Source organism: Ctenopharyngodon idella, chromosome 3, assembly GCF_019924925.1.
Source record: "Ctenopharyngodon idella isolate HZGC_01 chromosome 3, HZGC01, whole genome shotgun sequence".
NCBI classification, from domain to species: domain Eukaryota; kingdom Metazoa; phylum Chordata; class Actinopteri; order Cypriniformes; family Xenocyprididae; genus Ctenopharyngodon; species Ctenopharyngodon idella.
In genome coordinates this window covers 18,815,256-18,840,213 of record NC_067222.1, presented here as the reverse complement: position 1 = coordinate 18,840,213, position 24,958 = coordinate 18,815,256, and the positions used below count along the sequence as shown (strand labels likewise).

The following is a 24,958-nucleotide window of genomic DNA, read 5'->3' as shown; positions in this document are numbered from 1 at the left end:
CCTCTGAGAGTTTCTGCTGTTTTAAATCTTGTTTCAGATTGTCTCCAAACGCAGCAGTATTTTATTGTAATATTGTAGGCATCTCTATTTCCTCTGGGTGCTGCGAGTCCTTCCTCCCTGCAAAATAAAAGCATGGACTGACCTCTCGTATGTGTTTTTACCATGATTGCAGATTGTTCCAGATCAGATGAGTGTGAATCATCAGATTGTGTGAAGCTCAAACTCACCAGCTCTTCTTGCACAGATGATCTGAAGAAGAATCACAGTAGGAGCAGCAAACACTGCCATCTCAACAATAATCACAATCACTGCAGGAAACATGTGTGGAAGAAGAAGAGAAACTGGACATGACTGAAGTCAAGGGGATTAAACTATGAACAGTTATTGATGAAGCATTTACAGACTGACTGATAGTTTAATGGTGTAAAGCTGTCAGTAGAAATGAACGTGTCGTACCTCTGAATAATGATCCAGCAGTCACACTGACTTCAGTTTCTGATGCTGTGTCAGCTGGATCTGTGGATCACGTCTGTTAGTTCACTTCAACACACAATGACACTTATAAATGAAGTGAGAGACTGATGATGTGTGACAGTGATCATGTGATCATGAACCTTGTGTAGGAGCTGCTGCTGTAGTTTGGCTTGATTTCTTCTCAGAGTTTGAGCTGCTGACTGGAATCAGTGTTGTTGAATCAGAAGATGAATGTTCAGATGCTTCACCTGCAGGACATCAACATCATATTTTACAGTAGTTCTGTCAAGATAACTCTTGGGATATTGGTATAGTAATTGAGATTGGCATGGTAATGGATATGACAATGTTAATGTATTTGGTCTTGGTGGAATATATCTGCTACACTCCGAGACCTTCTACTGCCAATACATTCAGATCTATTCCGGTGTAAAGGCAAGCCAATAAAGCTGTGGTGAAACAGCTGAAGAAGACTATTGCTATACATTGTAAAGCACTTTTCACACTACACAGTTAATGGGTGATTTAGACAATACAAGTGCTATACATGTGCTTTTGAGTGAGAAACAAGCTGTTGCATCGACAGATATGCATAAATCTGCACAATGATAACATAGACAGGAAGGAATAGACAAACACCCCCAAAACAAGCAGATCTATTGCCAAGACATATGTACTGCAATTTATATATATATTAAATGGGACGGCATGTTTACTATCTATGTGTGCCTTGGCTACTTTGCCGACCACCTTAACGTCTCGGTTACGTATGAAACAATAGGCTATTTGCTGCTGCATAGACGAAACTGCATCACGATCCAGCTTATGATTGACTCCACAGGTTATACACAAACACAACGCTTAGTATTAACTGTATTGATGGTTCTTTAATGTGACTCAGACACACGAGCATCTGAATCAACCACACACATTTAGCATTGATAAATGTCCACATTGCTCTTGAAAATGAATGAAATATGGTGGACGCCGATAAAGCACAATGATTATATCACTTTAACTGTTTTCATAAACGTGCTAAACAGTGTATAAAATAGCTGAATGTGTTTGGGAACCCCTGGCTTATATTCTTCAGTGATACACTCATCCATCTGTTGACATGACGCTAGTTTAAAACTTGTAAAGATAGCTCCATTTAGGAATAGATAACCGGACCACACAAAAGAGCATATGTGGAAAAGATCATTTTTCCTTATCTTAGATGTTGTTTCAGATGCCATCTGAAAACGCACTGCAGACTGCTAACAGCCATCAATGCCAAATATCTGAATGTTTGAGCAGCGAGCTCATTGGCCACTGATGCAACAGCAGCCAATCAGCTGTGCTGTGTAGATAATGATGTGATCGCTACCCAATGAGTTAAAGACCCATCAACCTGCGTCAGCAGAGTTTCAAGACAGAACTAGGTGATAATAGTTGTTTCTCACCTGAACTCTTGACAGTGTATCTGACTGAGGTCTGGAGTTGATTTCTGAGAGTAAGCTGACATCTCCACTCTCTGTTGTCATCTTCATTCAGGAGTGTTGTAGTCAGAGTGATGATACAGTGATCTGATGAGAATAATATCTGATATCTGGAGTCTGTCGTCAGATCAACACCAGCCTGATTCACCCACGACAGCTGAAGACCCTCATAACGGACCAAATCATCACAGGAGAATTCATATGAATACAACTGACAGGAGAGAGTCACAGAGCGGCCTGGACTGATCTCAGTCTGTGAGGATGATGATGATGATGATGATGATGATGGAGACACTGAAACTGAACACAAGACACAAATCACAGACTCTTCAATCATCATCTGAGTTTAAAGGGAGAATCTGCCCTTTTTAAATTGATCACATAATCATAAACTTACCATGAAGAACATGCAGATAAACACGTTCATCAGTTCCTTGTTGTTTGTCATTCACATATTGTTTGCAGGTGTAAGATCCATAATCTTCTTCTGTGACGTTCTTGATGTTCAGAGAGCAGTCAGACCCCAGACTCAGTCTCTCATGTCTCTCTGTGTCTTTCTTCTTTATCCCTAATTCAATCAGTGCAACTGCTGCTGAATGTGTGAATCTGCTATAGAGCCATGTAGTTGAGTTGCAGTCAGAAAGAGCATTATTACAGGGCAGACGGACATTTTCACCAGAACTGTTGAACACACGAGCATCATCCACTCCACTGGTACCTGAAACACAGTATATTTGAGTGATCATTATGATATATATTAATGAAAACATAAAACATACCAGCATAAAAAGCAGAAGATGCAGATCATACAGTATTTTTTTCTTCACTCCACACAATCATCACACTCTCCAGAATAAAGTATTTGTCTTGATCAGAGAGCTGTTGAAATCTCTTAATATGAAGATAATTGTTGATCATCAGATGTTTGAGTGACTCTATGTCCAGTATCAGGAATAATACAGTATGATCTGTATGTATCAATACACAACTCTGAGATCACAACGTGAATGTGTGCAAGAATAAACTGAGCATGTTCAAATCAACTCTTTCCAGACTAATTCCACTAAATGTCTTTAGAGAAAATCCAGATTTGTTTACCTGTGAGAAGTGAAGAGAGAATGATCAGTCCCAGCAGACACAGATCACACTTATCAGCCATTTTCTGTTTCTGTCAGTCTTTCTCTTCATTATGTAGTTACAGCTCCTCCTTTAATCATCATCAGCTCCTCCTGTGGTTGTGAACTTCCTCTGATCTGAACTGAGTGTTTATTTCTGACACTAAGATACAGCTCTGCATTTCACTGACAGTCACTAAAGTCAAGACAAGAAGTGATCAGAAAGATCTCTGCTGTGAAACTGTGTTTAATGTGAAAAGCTCTGGAACAGAAAGTGAGCTGAACTGGACAGTGACGTCTGTCACACTGTCACCAGTTCAGTGTCCGGTGTCGTTTCAGTTGTGTGTGTGTGTGTGTGTGTGTGTGTGTGTCCCTGCCTGTTGGAACTTTATTATTAAACCCTGTTTTGGAATTTAGTCTTCTTCGTCTTCATCTGCCTGCCTACACACCACGCCTTACAGAAGATCGGACCCATTATGGATTACACAAGGAAGTTTGCGTTCTGAGCCATGATTTTTTGTTATTTTCTAAGGAGTTTTTTGTCTTGCACTCAACTGCCCCTACAACAACGAGACCCTGAAGTCGTTGTTCTGGATCTGAACTTTCACCATCCTGTTGACCTCCCAGACACCACCGGATTAAACTGGAGAGAAGCCATCATCCGGTGTCTGGAGAGCATCAATCAAAAGTCAAACTAAACTGATTCAAAATTAATTCAAAACACATAACCAATAACATATTACTTAACAATTAGTTAATTGTCATGTGCCTCAACAAGTAAAATCATCACATAATGATACCTTTGCAAATCATTACCTAAAGATTAATTAAAGCAGACAACTGGAAGTACGTAGCTTTGACCATCATGGTAATTAACATATGAATTTTTGATATTAGTTAATTTAATAAGTTATTAAGAAATTAATATAGGTTTGACATGTATATGTTATAAATCTGACTCGTGTGTGTGTGTGTGTGTGTGTGTGTGTGTGTGTGTGTGTGTGTGTTTGTGTGTGTGTGTGTGTGTGTGTGTGTGTGTGCACCATGAGGCTACTAAGTTTGTGCTTGTGAAACCACACATTCACACCCTTCAGAAGTGAAGCAGTTTAAATGAGCAGATGCGTCAAGATCACACTTCATCTATATATATCTAGATGAATCATCGGAAGATAAATAATCTGTGATGCATATTTGTTCAAAGAATTTAAGGCTTAATTCACACACAAACAAAATTACTATTTCATAAAGGTTTGCTGTGTAGTAAATACTCTTAAAGCAGCATAATTTCGGTTTTCTTGTTTAGCTTATACAGGTATGGCAGACCCTGATGACGTCATCCAATCTTACTCCCTCGACGTCACAGTCCCACTTTCTTCACACAACTTTTTCCAGCACTTCAAAGCTCAAAAGTCTGAATATTATCCAATTTAAGTGTTATTTTTAATATGATTACCAAAAACATTTTTGTTCATCCTACAAAGATTGTCCTCATTTGTATAATTAAAAGTCAATCAATCAAAAACCACAGCCAATCAGAACACAGTGTGGGCGGGCTCTCGCGGCATTTGCATGGCACCAGAGATCAAACTTGACGGCCCTCGCAAGAAATGGGTAAGCACATAATCAGTTTCACAAATATTACACCATTTAAACATTATTAAAAAATACATACTGAGCGACTAAAACAATTTTCGTCATGGAATACACTTGTTTGTTCACAGTTTGAACGTTCTTGCTTCCTTTTGTTTAGTTTCAAGATCTGATGTAAATTATCCATTGTTGCTTTTACTAAAGCTGGGAGCACTAAATGATATTCAAAGTCACATTAGGTTAGGACAATGTTAGTTATGGTGCTTGCCTCTGGCGAAGCATCATTATTGTTCTCTTGCTTACTTATTATTATTATAACTTGTCCCTCAGCTTTTGTCCTACACCCATGAATGAGGTGTCAAATCGACCGGCTCATTGAGGAGAAGTGTGCTGTGACTTTCCTAAGTGTTCGGACCAACGATGTTCGCACAGCGGATGAAAAAGTGGCCAAAAAAGTCCCATTGACTTTCAGTGGTGGAATGTTCAGAAATTTGAATCTCAGCTGTCACTTTCTCACACACACACACACACACACACACACACACACACACACACACACACACAGGGCCTGAGGAACCCTTTCTCTCTCTCTCTCACTCACATCTCTCACTATTGATCACAGTGTCATAGAGAAAAGAGGGCGGGCTCATTTCACTCAGGCAACCAATCAGTCTCTCAGGATCATTGTGAATCTATCAAGCCACGCCCTAGCAACCATTTAGAGCACCATAGCAACAGGTTCCATAGACTTCCATTCAAAAAGATCAAAGATATTCCTTTGGATAGAAGTATCATAGAAACATGAGTGTGGGATCGTTTGACTCGGGGCAGCAAACAGCCAATCACGAATCACTTTCAACACTTCCTAGCCACACCCTAGCAACCATTTAGAGCACCTTAGCAACCAAAACCCAAAGAGGGATATCTTCAAATCTGAATGTCACAGAGGCATGGGGGTTGGTTTATATTGTCAAGCAGCCTTTGGTGTATCATCACTGGCAGATGCCAAGCAACTCCCTAGCAACCAAACAAAGTACCCTAGCAACCATTTTGCAAGACCTATATCTCTGCATCAGAGCATCGTAGAGATATGGCGGTTGGCTCTTTTGACTCATGCTAGCAAACTGGATTTCCAACATGTGATTAGCTAAGTGTTAAATAACCATCTGTGACAACTGCCAACCACCTAGTAACATCATAACAACCACCCAGGTTACCATAGCAACTGCCTAGCAACCACCCAGAACACCTTAGCAACCACCCCAAGTACCTTAGCAACCACCTAGCAACCACCCAGGTTACCATAGCAACCGCCTAGCAACCGCTCAGAGCACCTTAGCAACTGCCTAGCAACACACTAGCAACCGAGTGCAGAGTTTTGCCACTGCAAGCACCATTCACATTTTCTTCAGGAAATGTACATTCTAGTTCTGCTTCTTCTTCTTCTTCCACTAAAATTTCTAAAATATCTCTTTGATCAGGGCATCTATGCCATGTTATTTGCAAACTCCTCCTCCTCATTTTTCCATTACAGACTTATTTTGAATGTTGGGAACAGATCTGCTACTCTGATGCTGCTGTTATTGCTGCTTTAGTAAGATCAACAGACAAGCATCAATGTGACGTCCATAATGACATCAGACATCAAGTTTCTATTGTAAATGAACACTGGAACTCAGACTCTGAAAGGAGCCTCTAAGTGTCTTAGTATCGTGCAACTATTGCAAAGACTTTGTATGAAACTAAATGTTGTTTGACCACACTGGTTATTAAAGAAACCCACTTAAAGAAACCAGAGGGACTGGCATGATGTAGTAAAAATGAAAAAAAAAATATATTTTCTTTTCATTCTTAAAAATGTTCATGTTCAGATGAACACTGTCAAAATGTTTCCTGTTCACACGGATCTGTGAAAACGAACAAAACCGTTGCATTATGCTGTGAGAGAAGTGTTGGCAATGTCACTTTGTAAAGAAACACTAAACGCCTATCAACTGAATACATCATATGTATGTTCATGATGTCACCGTTTACACAAATTCATGTTTGGTTTTGTTGTTTACAGGGAGAAAATAAAGGTATCCTTTTCCAAAACTTGGACTTTGAAATCATTTATTCAAATTTTCATGTAAATGAATGATCAAAACACACAAAAAGTTTTCCATTCTTAGTTGAAAATGGTGTCGTGTAAACGCTCCACAAAAGTGTGAAAATTCACACCCATCAGTCTAAACTGGGTTCAGAGATGATCTCAGAAGATCTCAGTTCATCTTCTTTCTTTCAGTGTGTTTCTTTAATAATCTGTGTGGTCAAACTAACTGAGGTCTCTCACTCAGCAGTAACATGTTTCCAGACCTCAACAGTGAGATCACCGCTCTGAAAATACCTCAGAAAGCAAATGTATAAAATTAGACAAGAGGTCATGCAAACACTAGAACTCAAAGCCAGAACACAAAGAGGACAAAAGAAAAAGTGTGTATTAGTACTGGTTTTAGACATGGAGAAAGCCATACTTTCATTTGCATGTTTAAAGTCCTCCTGCGGTGAAAATCAAGTTTTTAATGTTGTGTATATGTCTATGTGGTGTTTTTAATCTGCTTTAAGACAAACCATGTGCAAATTCATAAGTCAACACCATTGCTGAATATTTTCTCTTTAAAACTGCAGTGATCTAAAGACAGTCTCAAACCTGCGGTTTGAAATCTCTGGTGTTCCCTACGTCACAAACTATCTTGTAACCAATCACGTCAATGTGTGGGCGGGCTTTAGCATATCATTAACAGTGAACTAGCAGAGGAGTCTCGAGAGAAGACAGGTTATCCTGGTATATTTTTCTGTTGATATGAAAAATTGTGTAGATTTAGCAATATGGCGGGTGTATGATGTATATTACGATGTTATGATGAACTATATGCCTTTCTACCGACGATCTGAGTTGTTCAAAGCGTTTGTAAGGATACTGATTGTTAGAAGGCAGCTGTCTGACTCTGAGATGATGAATGGGAACATGGTTTGTGTAACATTAGCAACACATTATTAACTGTTTAATAACATATTCAAGCAAAGGGCTAATCATATTAATAACCGTTATGTGTCCAATGTTGTAAAGAGCGATACCATTGTGCAGCGTTTACCTCAGTAAGTTGACTGAGTGGATCTGAGCTGGCGTGAGCGGGTGGAGGCGGGCCTAATTAGCATAGTCATAGATCCATGTATACTAAATGAGGCAAGGGTGTAGAGTTACAAAAAACATTTAAATATGTAATTTTGGTGATCAGAGATGAGTTTTAAAGGATACAATTATTGACTACAGGGGACTTTAAAAGAATCTTTGCATTGACAGTGCATAACTTTAAATATCATTAAATATACATAGGCTGCACATTTATACACAAAAATTGTGGTAAAATAAACACAATTACTCACAATTTCTACCCAATAAATATATTAGAGCGTGGCATAACTAGAATGATTTTTATTATTATTATTATTATTTATTTTTATTTTTTTTAATGTACATGACTTTTCCAGGTCTAGAAAATCACACTTTTGAAGGTTCTCCAAGACCGCGGGAACGCTGAATCTTCAATGGAAACAAACAGTTGTGTGGATGGAGGGGACTGAATTAAAATGAGAAATATCTTGATATTTTGTTGTTTAAGCTTATTTTAATGGTTGGTTTATCTTATTTTAAGTCATCTTGAGAACCTTTTGTAAGTTTACTTAGGCCTCGGACCCCTGGTTGAGGACCAGTCCCTTACGAAAATTAACCGTGGTTCCCTTTTAGTCGATCACGTTCGACGTACGTCAGTAGTGACTGACGAATTGGGATATTGCCAGAGAGCCCTATCAGCTTCAAGTGAACTAAAACAAGCCAATGGAATTGGCGTGTGATATTTCCATAATGCGCACCACCTCCACCAGGTGGTATAAATCGCACTCTGTCTTTCGCTTCAGAGCCAACCTGTGTGTTCCTGCTATTAGACTGAGAGTGACTTCTCAAGCCTTTGAAGAGCTTTTGTTCTACAGTGCTGGCTTTATGGCACCTTACAGCGAGGCCGCGAGCTTTCCCAGAGTGAGCTTCTCGAGCTGTTATACAGCTCTCAACTGCTGTTTTCACAGCATTATTTGCCCCGTTGGTTTGCGATTTGGGCCGGTTCCTCTGTGTCTGTGACTCAGGGAGTGAAAAGTGTGCCTGCAGTCACATCGCAGCTGTTCCCTGTGTGCTTCGGCACAAAGAAGAAGAACTTCTAAAAGAGCTTCACAGACAGACACTGCGTCTTTTTCAAGACGTCATTCTGTCTGTGCGTTTCTGGAGGCGGTCGTTTCCTATTCTCACTGACGGCCACAATCGCTTTCTCTCATGTCTGCTTATCGTGCTGAGACTGTGTTTGTGGGTGGTTCATATTCTCTTGTGAGAGCATGCCCACGTCGGTGCATTGTTCATCTTGCCTTTCTCGTAAGGGCTTGAGCGCTCAGCGCGCCGTGCGCCGTCGAGCTGCCGGCTGACAGCGCGCGTTGCCATGGCAACCCAGCGCGTTGTTCGGCACTCTAGATGCGTGGTCGAGACTCGAGCACCTCAAATGAGGTGGAGTCCAGTTAGATGGCCACGTTCACTGTCCCACATGGCTGGTAGCTTCTGGGTGGATTGCTGGTCCTTCTCATGGGGGACCTAGCGTCTTAGTCAGGGCTCCAGCAGAGGATCAGACTGCTACATCGACTGCTACATTGGAGAGAGGGTTGTTGGGATCTGGACATGAAGATGAGGCTGAGCATCCCACGGTTGTGATGTGCTCATGCTGAATCAGATTCAGAGTTAACGACCATGCTTTCCCGGGCCCCTGGGGGCGTGGTGTGACGCGTTTTCGCCTTGCCCCGCCCCCTGTCTTTAGCCCGGACGTGCATGAAAAACTTGGCAGTTTGTAAGCCTTTTTTGGTGCCAAATATGAAATGCCAAAAGGGCCATAATCTGCATTAAAACTTTTTTCTCTCTCACTACCCTCTATGGTGGGGTGGCAGTGCTACGGACACACCATCTCTGCCCTGCATGGGTCTTGGCCCTCAGCAAGTCTGTGAAAGGCCAAAGCACTCATTGCACATGGGTAGTTCTGAGTCGGGGTTGAGCTACGCATGATGCAAGTCATACCGCAGGCCCCTGGCCAGACAATGTCCACCATGGTGGTCCGGAAACACCCCTGGCTAGCCTTGCGAGGTGTGTCGTCATCAAAGTACGCTTTCTCAATGCTCTCATCTTACAAGCTGGCCTAAAACCCAGCCCGCTCAGCCCGCAGCCAAGCCACTATTTTCTAATCCTCCAGGTCCCAAGAGGGCGGCGGCTGGCAGTGCACGAGGCCCCGCCTCGCCACTCTCAGCCCCCTCTCACTTCGCCAGCAGGTCCCAGTGTGTTGGTCGAGGCCACCTTTCATGTGCCGTCTCCCATACACACTGCCACCTTGCAGAGTCTGACCTCACTTCAGGTCGCTATGCCGTCCGAGTCGGGTCCCAGCACTCTACCTCACTGCCCCACGGCTGGTACGTCTGTGGTGCATTTGGTCCCGCTGGCTCAGTGTCTGGAAGCCTGGCTAGCGCTTCCCAGCCCGTCCCGCTGGCTCATTCATACCATCAGTTCGCCCGGCATCCCCCGGTGTTCAGGGGAGTCCATCACACTCGTGTGTCCCTGGACAATGCACCTGTTCTCCGGGTGGGGATTGCCTTGACACAGGAGATTCTGCCTTGACACAGACCCTTTCTGCGGTTTGCATTCGAGGGTCGGGCATATCAGTACAAGGTCCTACCCTTCAGGCTGGCCCTGTTGCCCCGCATCTTTACGAAGGTTGCGGAGGCGGCCATTGTTCCACTCAAGGAACAGGGCGTTCGCATTCTCAACTACCTCGACGACTGGCTCATCCTGGTCAGCTCGCGAGAGCAGTTGTGCGAACACAGGGACATGGTGTTAGCTCACCTCAGCCAGTTGGGTCTTCGGGTCAACTGGGACAAGAGCAAACTCGCCCCCGTGCAGAGGATCTCTTATCTCGGTATGGAACTGGACTCGGTTGCCCGGACAGCGCGCCTCACCGAGCAGCGCGTCCAGTCAGTGTTGAACTGCCTGAGTACGCTCAAGCGCAGGACAGCGGCCCCACTGAAACTTTTTCAGAGGCTCCTGAGGCATATGGCATCTGCAGCCGCAGTCACGCCGCTCGGATTGCTTCATATGAGGCTGCTTCAGCACTGGCTCCATGGCCGGGTCCCGGGATGGGCGTGGCAGCGCGGTACGTTCCGTGTTTCCGTGACACCGAACTGCCGCCACACCCTCACCCAGTGACGGACCCTTCATTTCTGCGGGCTGGAGTTCCCCTCAAACAAGTGTCCAGGCATGCTGTGGTCTACACAGATGCTTCTGCCACGGGGTGGGGAGCTATGAACAACGGGCATGCAGTGTCAGGTCTGTGGACGGGGCCTCAACTGCATATCAATTGCCTCGAGTTGCTAGCAGTACGTCTTGCACTGAGCCGCTTCAAGGAGCTGTTGACAGTCAAGCACGTACTGGTCCGCTCGGACAGCACTGCGGCCGTTGCGTACATCAACCTTCAGGGTGGTCTACGCTCCCGCCACATGTCGCAACTTGCCCGCCATCTCTTGTTATGGAGTCAGAAGCATCTGAGGTCGCTTCGTGCCATTCATGTCCCAGGCGTGCTCAACCGTGCAGCCGACGAGCTCTCACAGCAGCCTCTGCTTCCGGGCGAATGGAGACTCCATCCCCAGGTGGTCCAGCTGATTTGGCAGCGCTTCAGCGAGGCACAGATAGTTCTGTTCGCCTCCCCGGAGACTGCCCACTGCCAGTGGTTCTATTCCCTGACCGGCGGCACGCTTAGCACGGATGCCCTGGCACACAGCTGGCCCCGGGGCCTACGCTAATATGTGTTTCCCCCAGTGAGACTTCTCGCACAGCTCCTGTGCAAAGTCAGGGAGGACGAGGAGCAGGTCTTGCTAGTGGCTCCATATCGGCCCACTCGGACCTGGTTTTCGGACCTGGCGCTCCTCGTGACAGCACCTCCCTGGCCCATTCTCCTGACTCAGAGACGGGGCACCCTCTGGCACCCGCGTCCCGACCTGTGGAAACTCCATGTGTGGTCCCTGGACGGGACGCGGAGGTTCTAAGTGATCTCCCCCAGTCGGTTGTAGACACTATCACTTGCGCTAGAGCTCCTTCTACTAGGAACCTCTATGCGTTGAAGTGGAACCTGTTAATCGAATGGTGTTCCTCTCACCGAGAGGACCCCCGATCATGTTCGGTCAGGTCTGTGCTTTCCTTCCTGCAAGAGGGCTTGGAACGAAGGCTGTCTCCCTCCACCCTCAAGGTGTATGTTGCCGCACATCACGATGCAGTTGAAGGTAAGTCGTTGGGGAAGCACGACCTGATCGTCAGGTTCCTGAGGGGGGCGAGGAGACTGAATCCACCTCGCCCTTCCTCTATACCCTCTTGGGATCTCTTCCTGGTGCTTACATCTCTCCGGGGTCATCCCTTCAAGCCTTTGCAGTCAGCCGAGTTAAAAGTACTGTCCCTTAGACCGTCCTCTTGGTTGCATTGGCCTCGGTGAAGAGGGTAGGGGACCTGCACGCATTTTCGGTCAACGAATCATGCCTGGAATTCGGGCCCGGTGACTCTCACGTTATCCTGAGACCCCGGCCTGGATATGTGCCCAAGGTTCCTACCACTCCCTTCAGAGATCAGGTAGTGAACCTGCAAGCGCTGCCTTCGGAGGAGGCAGACCCAGCCCTAGCTTTGCTCTGTCCCGTCCGCACTCTGTGCCTGTACGTGGACAGAACGCGAAGCTTCAGGACCTCAGATCAGCTCTTGTCTGTTACGGAGGCCAGCAGAAGAGAAAGGCTGTCTCCAAGCAGAGGATGGCCCACTGGATAGTGGATGCCATCGCCCTGGCGTTTAAACCCAGGGCTTGCCTTGCCCGCTCAGGTTGAGAGCCCACTCCACCAGAGGAGTTGCCTCTTCCTGGGCGCTGGCGCACGGCGCCTCGCTGACAGATATCTGTAGAGCTGCGGGCTGGGCGATACCTAACACGTTTGCTACATTCTATAGCCTTCGTGTAGAACCGGTATCTTCCCGTGTACTCGCTTCCAGCAGCCGGTAGACACGAAGAGCCCGTTCTAGTGTCGGCTTGCAATGCCACTCCCGCCCCCTGGGCCAGATACGTGCATCCTTTTACTCCAGTCGAGTTCCCCGCTTGGCGAACCCTGTCGAGTTCTGGATTCAGTGTTGTTGCTGTAGTTGATGGTACAATGACTAAAAACAAAACAGAAATAGAAAAATCATATTTGAATGCATGAACACATCAAGACATTTCTTTCACAAACTGAGACTGATTTATTTCAGCTGCTGTAGTCCAGATCAGATCCGTATCAATGACTCAGTTATTGTGCTGAAGATGTTCACACTAACATGAGATGACACCATCAGCTCCTCCTGTGGTTGTGAACTTCCTCTGATCCGAACTGAGTGTTTAAATCCAGCTAGAGTTGATATATAGTGACACTACACCAGTGCATGATGTCAAGTCACCTTTATTTCTATAGTGCTTTTTACAATGCAGATTGTGTCAAAGCAGCTTTACAGTAAAAAAAAAAAAAAAATCAATAGATATTAATTTTAGTTAGTTTTCACTTACTGTAATGAGAACAGCTGTTCTTTTTGTAAACAACACCCAGAAACTTTAGTGCATTTATTTTGTGGAAAGATTTTTCCCTATTTGTTATTGAGAACATTGATAAAGATTTTTCTTTACTTTGGGAAAATGTTTTGTTTGGATTTGTTAATTGTAAAAAACAAACAAACAAACAAACAACAACAACAACAAAACCAGCTACACTGTTAACAAAATGCTGAAATGCATGCCAGCACAGGGTGCTAAAAGTTTACCATTATTGGAAATAATGTTCAAAGACCATCAACTGAAGTAACGTTTAGACAGAAAAAGAGAAGAGATGAGCAAAAACACAAGAACTACAACTGACTTCCAGCCACAGCCTTAGATGAAATCAACTGCAGAAGAGCAGAAGCGTATGACCCTGTAGGCCAAGACTGAAGTTAAGCAGGGTTGAGTCTGGTCACAACACTGCTGGATCTCACGCTGAAGAATGACAGAGCTACTATACAGTGCATCCGGAAAGTATTAACAGTGCTTCACTTTTTCCACATTTTGTTATGTTACAGCCTTATTACAAAAGGGATTAAATTCATTTTTTTCCCTCAAAATTCTACAAACAATACCCCATAATGACAAAACAAAAGAAGTTTTGTTTGACTTTGCAAATTTATTAAAAATTAAAAAATCAAATGTACATAAGTATTCACAGCCTTTGCCATGACATTCAAAATTGAGCTCAGGTGCATCTCCTGTTTCCACTGATCATCCTTGAGATGTTTCTACAACTTGATTGGAGTCCACCTGTGGTAAATTCAGTTGATTGAACATGATTTGGAAAGGCACACACCTGTCTATATAAGGTCCCACAGTTAACATTGCATGTCAGAGCACAAACCAAGCCACGAAGTCCAAGGGATTGTCTGTAGACCTCCAAGACAGGATTGTATGGAGGAACAGATCTGGGGAAGGTTACAGAAAAATTTCTGCAGCATTGAAGGTCCCAATGAGCACAGTGGCCTCCATCATCCAAAAATGGAAGAAGTTTGGAACCACCAGGACTCTTCCTAGAGCGGGCCGCCCCTGCCAAACTGAGCGATCGGGGGAGAAGGGCCTTAGTCAGGGAGGTGACCAAGAACCCGATGGTCACTCTGAAAGAGTGCCAGCATTTCTCTGTGGAGAGAGGAGAACCTTCCAGAAGAACAACCATCTCTGCAGCACTCCACCAATCAGGCCTGTATGGTAGAGTGGCCAGACGGAAGCCACTCCTCAGTAAAAGGCACATGACAGCCCGTCTGGAGGACTCATAGACCATGAGAAACAAAATGTTCTGGTCTGAATGGCAAGCGTCATGTCTGGAGGAAACCAGGCACCGCTCATCACCTGGTCAATACCATCCCTACAGTGTGGAGCATGGTGGTGGCAGCATCATGCTGTGGGGATGTTTTTCAGCAGCAGGAACTGGGAGACTAATCAGGATCAAGGGAAAGATGAATGCAGCAATGTACAGAGACATACTTGATGAAAACATGCTCCAAAGTGCTCTGGATCTTAGACTGGGGCGAAAGTTCATCTTCCAACAGGACAACGACCCTAAGCACACAGCCAATATAACAAAGGACAACGGGACAACGCTGTGAATGTCCCTGAGTGGCCCAGCCAGAGCCCAGACTTGAACCCGATTGAACATCTCTGGAGAGATCTGAAAATGGCTGTGCACCGACGCTCCCCATCCAACCTGATGGAGATTGAGAGGTCCTGCAAAGAAGAATGGGAGAAACTGCCCAAAAATAGGTGTGCCAAGCTCGTAGCATCATACTCAAAAAGACTTGAGGCTGTAATTGGAGCCAAAGGTGCTTCAACAAAGTTTTGAGCAAAGGCTGTGAATACTAATGTACATGTGATTTTTTTTTTTTTTTTTTATAAATTTGCAAAGATTTCAAACAAACTTCTTACATGTTGTCATTATGGGGTATTGTTTGTAGAATTTTGAGGAAAATAATTATTTTAATCCCTTTTGGAATAAGGCTGTAACATAACAAAATGTGGAAAAAGTGAAGAGCTGTGAATACTTTCCGGATGCACTGTAATTAATAGTGTGAAATTAATGACATGTCATCCATATAATCATAGAATAGACTCAGAATGAGATTGGTTAATCAGGTCACTACATGATGATTATATCTTTTTCATCAATAAGTAGCCAACATCATCTGATCACATTTTCTCTTGTTTTTCCCGCCATTAAAAAAAAAAAAAAAAAGTCAAGAGTCAAACTGCCCAACTAAAGCAAACACTGATCACCAAATTATACTATTGATTAACTATTGACTATTGATTAAACTATTGATGATATTTTTAATAAAACATCAACATCTAAACCTCTGTTGATTACAATAAGAACTTCTGTAGACGTCTGGCAGAAATAAATCAGTCTGGTTAGTAATAAGTGAAGCTGGTAATGCTGTTTGTGGAGTTGTTTAATCCTCCTCAGCTGGAATCTTGAGAGATTTCATGCCTTCTTTTATCTTTAGTTGATTTCATTTAAGGCTGTGGCTGGAAGTCAGTTGTAGTTATTGTGTTTCTGCTCATCTCTTCTATTTTTTTTTTTCTCTTTCCTTCAGTGATTCTGCTTGTCAACAGCAGGTGTTAATCACTAATGCTCAGTCATCACTTGGTTAATTACTTATCTCATTAACTTCAACACTGCTTCAGGGGCCGTTTACACGACACCATTTTCCACTGAATGTGGAAAACTTTTTAGGCATTTTGGCTGTTCATTTACACAACAACAGCGTTTTGGGGGCATGAAAATGCAAACTTTTTAAACCGTGTTTCAAAGTGCATGTTTTTTCAAAACAATACCATTACCTTCTCTGTGTAAACAACAAAGACTCAAATCTGTGAAAACAGTATCGTCATGCACATGTGTATTACGTGTTTAGTCTACAGGCATGTGTGTTTGGCGCGAGTGCCCTGTAAAAAAATGCGTATGTGCGCAGGCGCGTAGTCTTTCTTTACATTCCCAACTACTGGCCTGGCAGCATAATGCAGTTATTTTAGTCATTTTCGTGGATCCACATGAACAGGCATTGTTTTGTCAACATTGTCGTCTGTGCAGAGGAAGAACTTTTCTGTTTTTAGCACATTGTTGTTGTGTAAACATACCCTCAGTGTTACTTTAACACTCTGAGTGTGACGCATATAAACATCAGCAGTGTTATTTTAACACTGAGGATTTTGCTGTGAAAAGCGATAAATAAAACACAAAAATAAAGGGCCTTGAGTGTATTTATTATCAATAAATGTGCTCTTGTATTCCTTTTGATTGAATGTTTTGTAGCATTATACTTGAGGGAGTGTCAATGCTATTTAATTTTGAATGCATTTTGTTAAAATTTAACCTGAAGAAATCTTGATATTGTTTGAACACACCCATGTGACCATCAACTCCACCCTCTTACAACACTGACCAGTGTCACATTTCCATTGTATTTTGGTCTTGGTTTCATTTTCAAGAACTTATAGTTTGTTTGTCTCTGTTTTCCAGTTTCCCTTTGTCCTGTGTTCCCGGTTCCCACTCATCGTTTGTTGGCATGGTTACTAAGTATGTTACTAATTAGAGCACAACTGTTTTGAATGTGGTTTGTTTGGCTGTGCATTTCAGACCTTCAGTTCTACCATAAAGACTCAGAGGGCAGGTAAACGTTTACATGTTATTTATTCCGTAAAGTATAAACAGATGATAGTGACAGACGGTACAACTAAACATGGTACAAGGTTTCATGCTTAGTTGTACTGAAGTTCTTTGGCGTAGGCCCATCCTTCGTCTGAATCCTGGGGATGCAGATTTGGCTGATCCTGCCTGAAGATGAAGGCAGGGGCGGAGCCTACCCCCAAAGAGAAATTGATACCCAACAGTTGAGGTTTTCATAATTGCATTACCTGGAATGGAACGACCAAAAGGTTAGTATTAAATTATGACAAATGAAGGCATACATAAATATTAATAAGCATTGACTGATAAAGATATGGTGTGAGAGGCCCCATTAAGCTGATTAACACAGAAAGACCACAATGGTCATGTAAAGGTCAATATAGGCCAATTTGTGAAGACCCACGATAGGCAGAGTTACATAAAACAGACTTACCTGGTGGCACTGACGAGTTATATGAAGAGCCAAAATAGGCTGTTATGTGTAGAACCACAAAATGCCATTTAATGCGAAGGCAATGTTAGGCAGTTTGATGTAATGGCAACGGTATGCCCAATGATTACGATCTGCCCGATGGCAACAATATGCCATATAATGCTAAAAGTCATGATAGGCCATTTAAAGCAAAGTCAACGATATGCCATGTTACGCAAAAGCCACAATTAGGCTGTTCTATGTGAAGGCCACGAAAGGCCCATTATGAATAACAATGAAAGGTCACGATAAGCCAGTGATGTAAAGGGACGTATTTGTGAAGACCGCTAAAGATAAAGTAGAAAACGATGACACCACCACCAGTAGCTAGCGAGCAATAATCAACATGCCTTGATTATTACTATGAGCGAATGATGAGCATTTGAGTTATTTTAGGTAATGAAAGGTATATATAGTTTCTAAAGGAAAGACTCATTCGATATGCTTGGGCGTGACTCCTGCCGAGAGAACCCCCAAAAGAAATTAACCAGATCAGCATGACATAAGTACAAGAATACTCGAAATCCATGACGCAGATAAAGATTGAGAAACCTCGTCGTACAATGCCCTTGCAGAAGGGAAGCGCTTTACTAGCTAAGCTTTACTAGCTAAGCGTTCACTTCCGCATCTATTTGTTCTTGGATGGACACATACACACAGATTTATGTCAAAATGTCCTTGTACACGCAGTGTGTATGACTTAGGTAACGTGAAAAAAGAAAACTAATGTGTATCATTATAGGGGATCCGCGCATTCGATCTTACAGTCACAGCAGGCTTGCTGCTTTCAGTGTCATGAATGTTAACGAACAACAAAATACAAAGAGGAAATCACTTTTGCAGCTTTAGAGACAATATGTAGGATTAAAATATACAAAACTACTTGCTCAGTGTTATATTTTTTGTTGTATACTTTGTGTAAATTGCATACTTACATGCCCGTCCCTTGTCGCCTGTCAATGACGTAATATCTGCAATTCTGCATTATCCCTGGATTCCTCTTGTACTGCATAGTAACCATGGAAACAGACATTGACAGCTGCGTGATGAATTAATGTTATGTGGCTCAACACGATGGAATGTTAGAATATCATCAGTATGATATTCTAATGTTGATCTAGCTTACAGTCAGCAGACTAATACATAGAATAGCGTTCCACAACTTTTTAACGCTCAAATGCAGTTTAGTATGATGTTAAACCAAGTTAAACAAATTTAATTCGTAAAATAAACTTACCTGTATGAGTAGTATTTCAGCACTTGCAAGTACTTCGGTAGAATGAGTTGTCCTCATTCCTTTATATCCCCTGGGACTCTGACACTTGACATTTGATATTCAACAACGTTATCACTGTAAAGCTGCTTTGACACAATCTGCATTGTAAAAAGCGCTATATGGGCGGTCACTCGTGCAGTGGTCACAGAAACAAGAGACCCCAAAACACTTAAAGTTAGCCTCCTTAAAGAGTTAACTAACTTTATACATTATATATATTGACGTCGACCCATTCCTTTTTTCTTTTTTCCTTTTTTTTTCCTGAATCTGAATAAAAACAAAATGGCAAAAACCGTCAATATACAAAAAAGAATCTGGCAAGGAAGATTCAACACAACAGAACCATAATGAATCCAATATAAAACAAACAAAACATAAAATTAAATAATAATAAAATAAATAAAATATAATAACAACAAATTATATAATACAAACAAATTAAATAGTTTTAATACATTTAGATTTTTAATTTTACTAATAGCATCTGAGAAGTATTTTAACTAATTTCTAAATATAATAAGCAAAGGAGGGGATTTAAGATTATATATATGTTCGCTAATAATACAATATTACTAACCAAACAGTACAAAATACAGCAATCTTTGGTTATTCCATACATTACATTTTGTGAGGTAAGAGTGAAACTATCAGCAACTTAATCTTTTTCTATCATCCGATCCTGTAATGTTCTCCAAAAGGAATTAGAGAAATTACATGGATTTTTTTTTTTTTTTCAAAATTAAATTTTAAATGTAAAAAAAAAAAAAAAATGATTGGAAGGACATGTAATTTAATATTTTAAAATGTGTTTATTTTGCTTTGGGGGGAATATGAAATCTTAGATAAGCTGTTCTAAAATATTTAACAGTATTTTTATCAAATGTTTGATCTAATTTATGTCTTAAGATTTGACAGGGGTAGCATGACTGGATGATAACTCTGTTACTGCAAAGTTTATTTTCTATTTCAACATCAACATTTTTGGAGTAAGAAAGGGAACATTTCATTATTATTTTTATTCCCGAGGGTATTGCATTAACAGCAATAAAGAACTGTTTTGGATGACAGGCAAATCCGTGTTTTAAAGTGAAGGAATTGTAATCTAAAACATTACCACTCTCATCCATTAGATCATCATTGACCAAATATTTCTATTTAACCAGTCCTCGTAAAATAAAGATTTCTTTCTATGTAAAATATATTTGTTATTCCAGATAGGAGTATTGTGGGGTGTAACATTGTGTGTGTGCCAATTTCCAACATAATACAACTTGTTGGTGAAATGCTGATAGTTTCACTGTGAGTTTAAATAAATCTAAGTTACATTTGAGAAGAAAATTAATAGATTTGTTTATCTTAAGATTTTGAACCGCTAAATCAAGTTCTTCAATGCGCAAGTCAGCATCACAGCGATCTCTCCAATCATTGTCAATGTAGGGAATGACATTTGTTATTTTATCAAAGAAATTATTACACTCTATTAGCCCCCCTTTTTGCTCTTTCAGTCATGTAAATTCTGCGTTTACATTCCATCTCCGTTATCACGAAACCCACGACACTCAATGATCACGGCATCCTCCATCCACCGGTGTTTAGCATTTGTAAATGCCTCACTTAAAGACACTGCCATCGGCCGCTTCAGAGTTCCTATTCCTGGTGTGAATGCAACCAGGAACATGCCCGAGGGAGAAATTTGTTCCCGGGGAACTATCCTAGTGGCTAGTTCCTATAACTGAGTTCCTAGAACTATTCGGTGTGAAAACCCCTTTTATGAATGGTCCATTAAATCATTAGGCTTGTTGGACTTGAAGCGGCGCTGCACAGATCGATCGGTGTGTGACATCAAAGTACCGCGAGAGTGATTAGAGAGCAGAAGGATCCGTATGATTTTGAATCACTCTTGCTCTGAGACGAACAGTTCTGCTTCGTCTTTATATTTTCGTTGGCAAAATTGAGCAAAACAGACAATATTGTCTAAAATAACATGATATTAACTTCTTATTTATTGAATGTTGTATAAAATCAGTATCACATTTGCACTTGTGCTATTCTAGGCTGCATATCCCAAAGTGAACTATGGTCGTAAGTTCTGTCATTACCAATAGAGTTCAATGGGACTTACGACCATAGTTGACTAACGATACTTTTGGGAAATGCACCCCTGGACAGAAAAACTGCACCTATACGTAGGTCTGGGGGCGGGGCAAAAGCGTTAAATGCGTTAATAATTTTAACGCATTCTTTTTTTAACGTGATTAATTAATGATCATGAGGCAGAACAGAGCAGAGAGATGATTATACAGTCTGTCCATTACTGTATTTAATATTATATTTAAAGCAGTTTATATATGAACCACAAGAAAATGACTTTGAACACTGTATGGAAATATCCATATAAATGAAAATAAATCTTGACTGTTAAACAATTATAATCTATAATATCTAAACTTGATGGTGTCACTATTTCTTCAGGGTGGTCAGACTTTTTTTCTTTGTTTTTTGAGAAGTTGTTTCAGATTGTCTCCAAACTCAGCAGTATTTTATTGTAATATTGTAGGCATCTCTATTTCCTCTGGGTGCTGCGAGTCCTTCCTCCCTGCAAAATAAAAGCATGGACTGACCTCTCGTATGTGTTTTTACCATGATTGCAGATTGTTCCAGATCAGATGAGTGTGAATCATCAGATTGTGTGAAGCTCAAACTCACCAGCTCTTCTTGCACAGATGATCTGAAGAAGAATCACAGTAGGAGCAGCAAACACTGCCATCTCAACAATAATCACAATCACTGCAGGAAACATGTGTGGAAGAAGAAGAAGAGAAACTGGACATGACTGAAGTCAAGGGGATTAAACTATGAACAGTGATTGATGAAGCATTTACACATTTAAATTTCAATGGTTATCAGCATGAATGAACTGCATTCAAAAAAAAATAAATAATAATACTTTTCTTCTACAAATTGAGTTTGATTTATTTTAGCTGCTATTGTTCTTAAACAATGTTTGTGAAAAGCTGTATTTTTTCTGCAAATCAATATGTAGAGAAGTTCCTATAGTTCTACTGTAATTGGCACTGTAAAGCACTGAAATGAGGAAGACATGCATAAAAACCTCGCTGTGCAGCAACTGCAGATTTTCTGTGTGCAGCTGAAGTCGTCTCAGAGTTTGATCTGCTGACTGGAAACTGTGTCTCTGAATCAACTGGAGCTGAAGAAGATGAAGGTTCAGATGCTTCATATTGTAGAACATTAACATCAGTTTGTTCTGAATGACATTATTAATCCTCATGTCTCTGTGTCAAAGAGCCTTTGGAGTTATTGAGTTTATATAAGAAAGTCATGAATAAATACCTTGTTGTTCAGTAAATCCAGGTGTTTGTGCAGCTGCTGTCCTCTCAGAGTTTGGAGTATTTAATGACTTCTGATTCTCTGTACAAATTAAAGGATGGATTAATTAAAGCCAGTGTGAACCAGTGAAGTGAGAGACTGATGATGTGTGACAGTGATCATGTGATCATGAACCTTGTGTAGGAGCTGCTGCTGTAGTTTGGCTTGATTTCTTCTCAGAGTTTGAGCTGCTGACTGGAATCAGTGTTGTTGAATCAGAAGATGAATGTTCAGATGTTCATCTGTAGGACATTAACATCATATTTTACAGTAGTAATAGTTGTTTCTCACCTGAATACTTGACAGTGTATCTGACTGAGGTGTGGAGTTGATTTCTGAGAGTAAGCTGACATCTCCACTCTCTGTTGTCATCTTCATTCAGGAGTGTTGTAGTCAGAGTGATGATACAGTGATCTGATGAGAATAATATCTGATATCTGGAGTCTGTCATCAGATCAACACCAGCCTGATTCACCCACAACAGCTGAAGTCCCTCAGAACGGACCCAATAATCACAGGAGAATCCAGCATATGAATACAACTGACAGGAGAGAGTCACAGAGCGACCTGGACTGATCTCAGTCTGTGAGGATGATGATGATGATGATGATGGAGACACTGAAACTGAACACAAGACACAAATCACAGACTCTTCAATCATCATAGGAGTTTCAAGGGAGAATGTGGTGAGAGAGAAGGGAGAAGGTGTCCTTTGTAAATTGACCACATAATCATAAACTTACCATGAAGAACATGCAGAGAAACATAATCAGTTCCTTGTTTTTGTCCATTCACATATTGTTGGCAGGTGTAAAATCCATAATCTTCTTCTGTGATGTTCTTGATGTTCAGAGAGCAGTCAGACCCCAGACTCAGTCTCTCATGTCTCTCTGTGTCTTTATTCTTTATCCCTCCAGCAATCAGTTCATCTGCTGCTGAACGACTGAAACTGTTATAGTTCCATGTAGTTGATTTGCAGTCAGAAAGATCGTTATTACAGGGCAGACGGACATTTTCACCAGAACTGATGAACACATGAGTCACTTCTGCTCCAATCATACCTGAAACACAAGTACATTTGAGTGATCATTATGCTATATATTAATAAATTAAATGTATTAATGACAACAGGACATTCTCAGTGTCAAATACCAGTGAATTCAGGAATAAAACAGTATTTGCAAATGCGACATATCAGAAAATGAATGTTATGAAGAATAAAGCATGTTCATACCAACTTATTCACAGACTCCATGCCATCAAAACATTGTTATGTAAGTATACTTATATTTAACCCTTTCACAGGAGTTTAAAGAGCATGCAGAAATGCATTTACCTGTGAGAAGTGAAGAGAGAATGATCAGTCCCAGCAGACACAGATCACACTTATCAGCCATTTTCTGTTTCTGTCAGTCTTTCTCTTCATTATATAGTTACAGCTCCTCCTTTAATCATCATCGGCTCCTCCTCTGCTCATTAGCTTACTGTGTTCAGACATAAAGAGTAGCATGCATGTCTAGACTCATTCCCACCAGTCTAAATTGAGTTCAGAGATGATCACTGCTCTATTGTGGTTAAACTAAGTTCTCACATTCAGCAGTAACATGTTTTCAAACCTCAACAGTGAGATCACAGATCTGAAAACACTACAGAAAACATTTAATGTCACACTAAGTGCACAGCACACAGACACCTCAATTAAAACAAGACAAAAGTTTATGCAAAGACTGTGAACACTCAGAGGTCTAGTTTCATGTACAATTCTTTTGAAGTGATGGTGCTTTATGTAAGTGACAAATCCCATCAGGATCATTAGAGTATGTAAACTTATTCTGACCCTAACTTTACCAGTCTACTAATACTCTTCTAAGCAGCATAAGAAGAAATAAATTCCGTATTTCTGAAAAAATTTAACAAAGTGGCAGCATATAGAAATCATGAAAAGAGTCGGAGCAAGAATGGAGCCCTGAGGAACACCACAAGTTAGAGGAGCAGTGGAGGAAGTAAATTATCTAAGTAAAAAAAGGTCTGAGATTGGTATTCAAGATTCAAGATTGGTACCTCTAAGGCCAACATTTTTTTTTTTTTTTTTTTCAAATGAGAAATTAGTACATTGTGGTCAACCAAAGCAAAAGCATCTGTAGCCAATAAGATATCATTAGAGACTTTTAATAGGGGTACTGCCTCTCCAAGATTTGGGACATAAAAGATAACTAAAAATTGGTCTAAAATTGGTTAGGATTGACATATCTGAATTTGGCATCTTTAAAAATGTTGTAATTGTTGCATGTTTTAGACTGTCAGGGACTGTTCCAGTGCTTGGACTCATATTTATAGATAAAGAACAACATCTGAACCAACAGTATTTACAACTTTAAAAAGTGAGCAGGCATGACAGCATGAGGAAAGACAGCGGGTCTTAAGTGTTCAATGTTATTTTTGCAAGAAGTAAAAGGGTCAAGAGAAGACTAAGTGATCCATGGACTCTCATGGGTGTCTGAATCAAATTGCAATGTTTGGTGTCTCAAACGATCTACTTTCTCCACAAAGAATGTTAAAAATGTTCACAAGTTTCAGACGTGTAAAAACATTAACCACCAGGTTTAAAACAGAATGAACTGTAGAAAACAATATTCTAGGACAGCGGTAGTTATTATTAATCTCTGACAGCCATTTCAGAGTTTAAAATGTTCAAACATGAATCATTAAAAGAACAGAGGTACTCATCAATACTTTGATTATAATGTGATGAATTCATTACGCAGGAGCATGTAGTGTTGAAGCAAAC

The 24,958-nt window shown here is 41.3% G+C and overlaps 1 protein-coding gene across 1 annotated transcript; it reads right to left on the bottom strand.

Annotated features, from left to right (window-relative positions):
- Positions 1-228: 228 nt before the first annotated feature.
- Positions 229-23,229, bottom strand: LOC127510248 (uncharacterized). The gene is made up of 3 exons (XM_051889831.1): positions 22,914-23,229; positions 22,135-22,794; positions 229-516 (listed from the first exon to the last, which is right to left on the bottom strand). The coding sequence occupies exons 1-2, from the start codon at positions 23,227-23,229 to the stop codon at positions 22,436-22,438; spliced, it is 675 nt and encodes a 224-aa protein (XP_051745791.1). The 3' UTR covers positions 229-516; positions 22,135-22,435.
- Between the last annotated feature and the right edge of the window lie 1,729 nt (positions 23,230-24,958).

Excerpts from the sequence above, each read along its gene's own strand:
- LOC127510248 (XM_051889831.1), bottom strand. The coding sequence starts at position 23,229 with ATGATTGGAGCAGAAGTGACTCATGTGTTCATCAGTTCTGGTGAAAAT. Across the intron at positions 22,795-22,913 it reads TTCTCTGCATGTTCTTCATG|TTTCAGTGTCTCCATCATCA; the intron begins GTAAGTTTATGA and ends TCTTGTGTTCAG.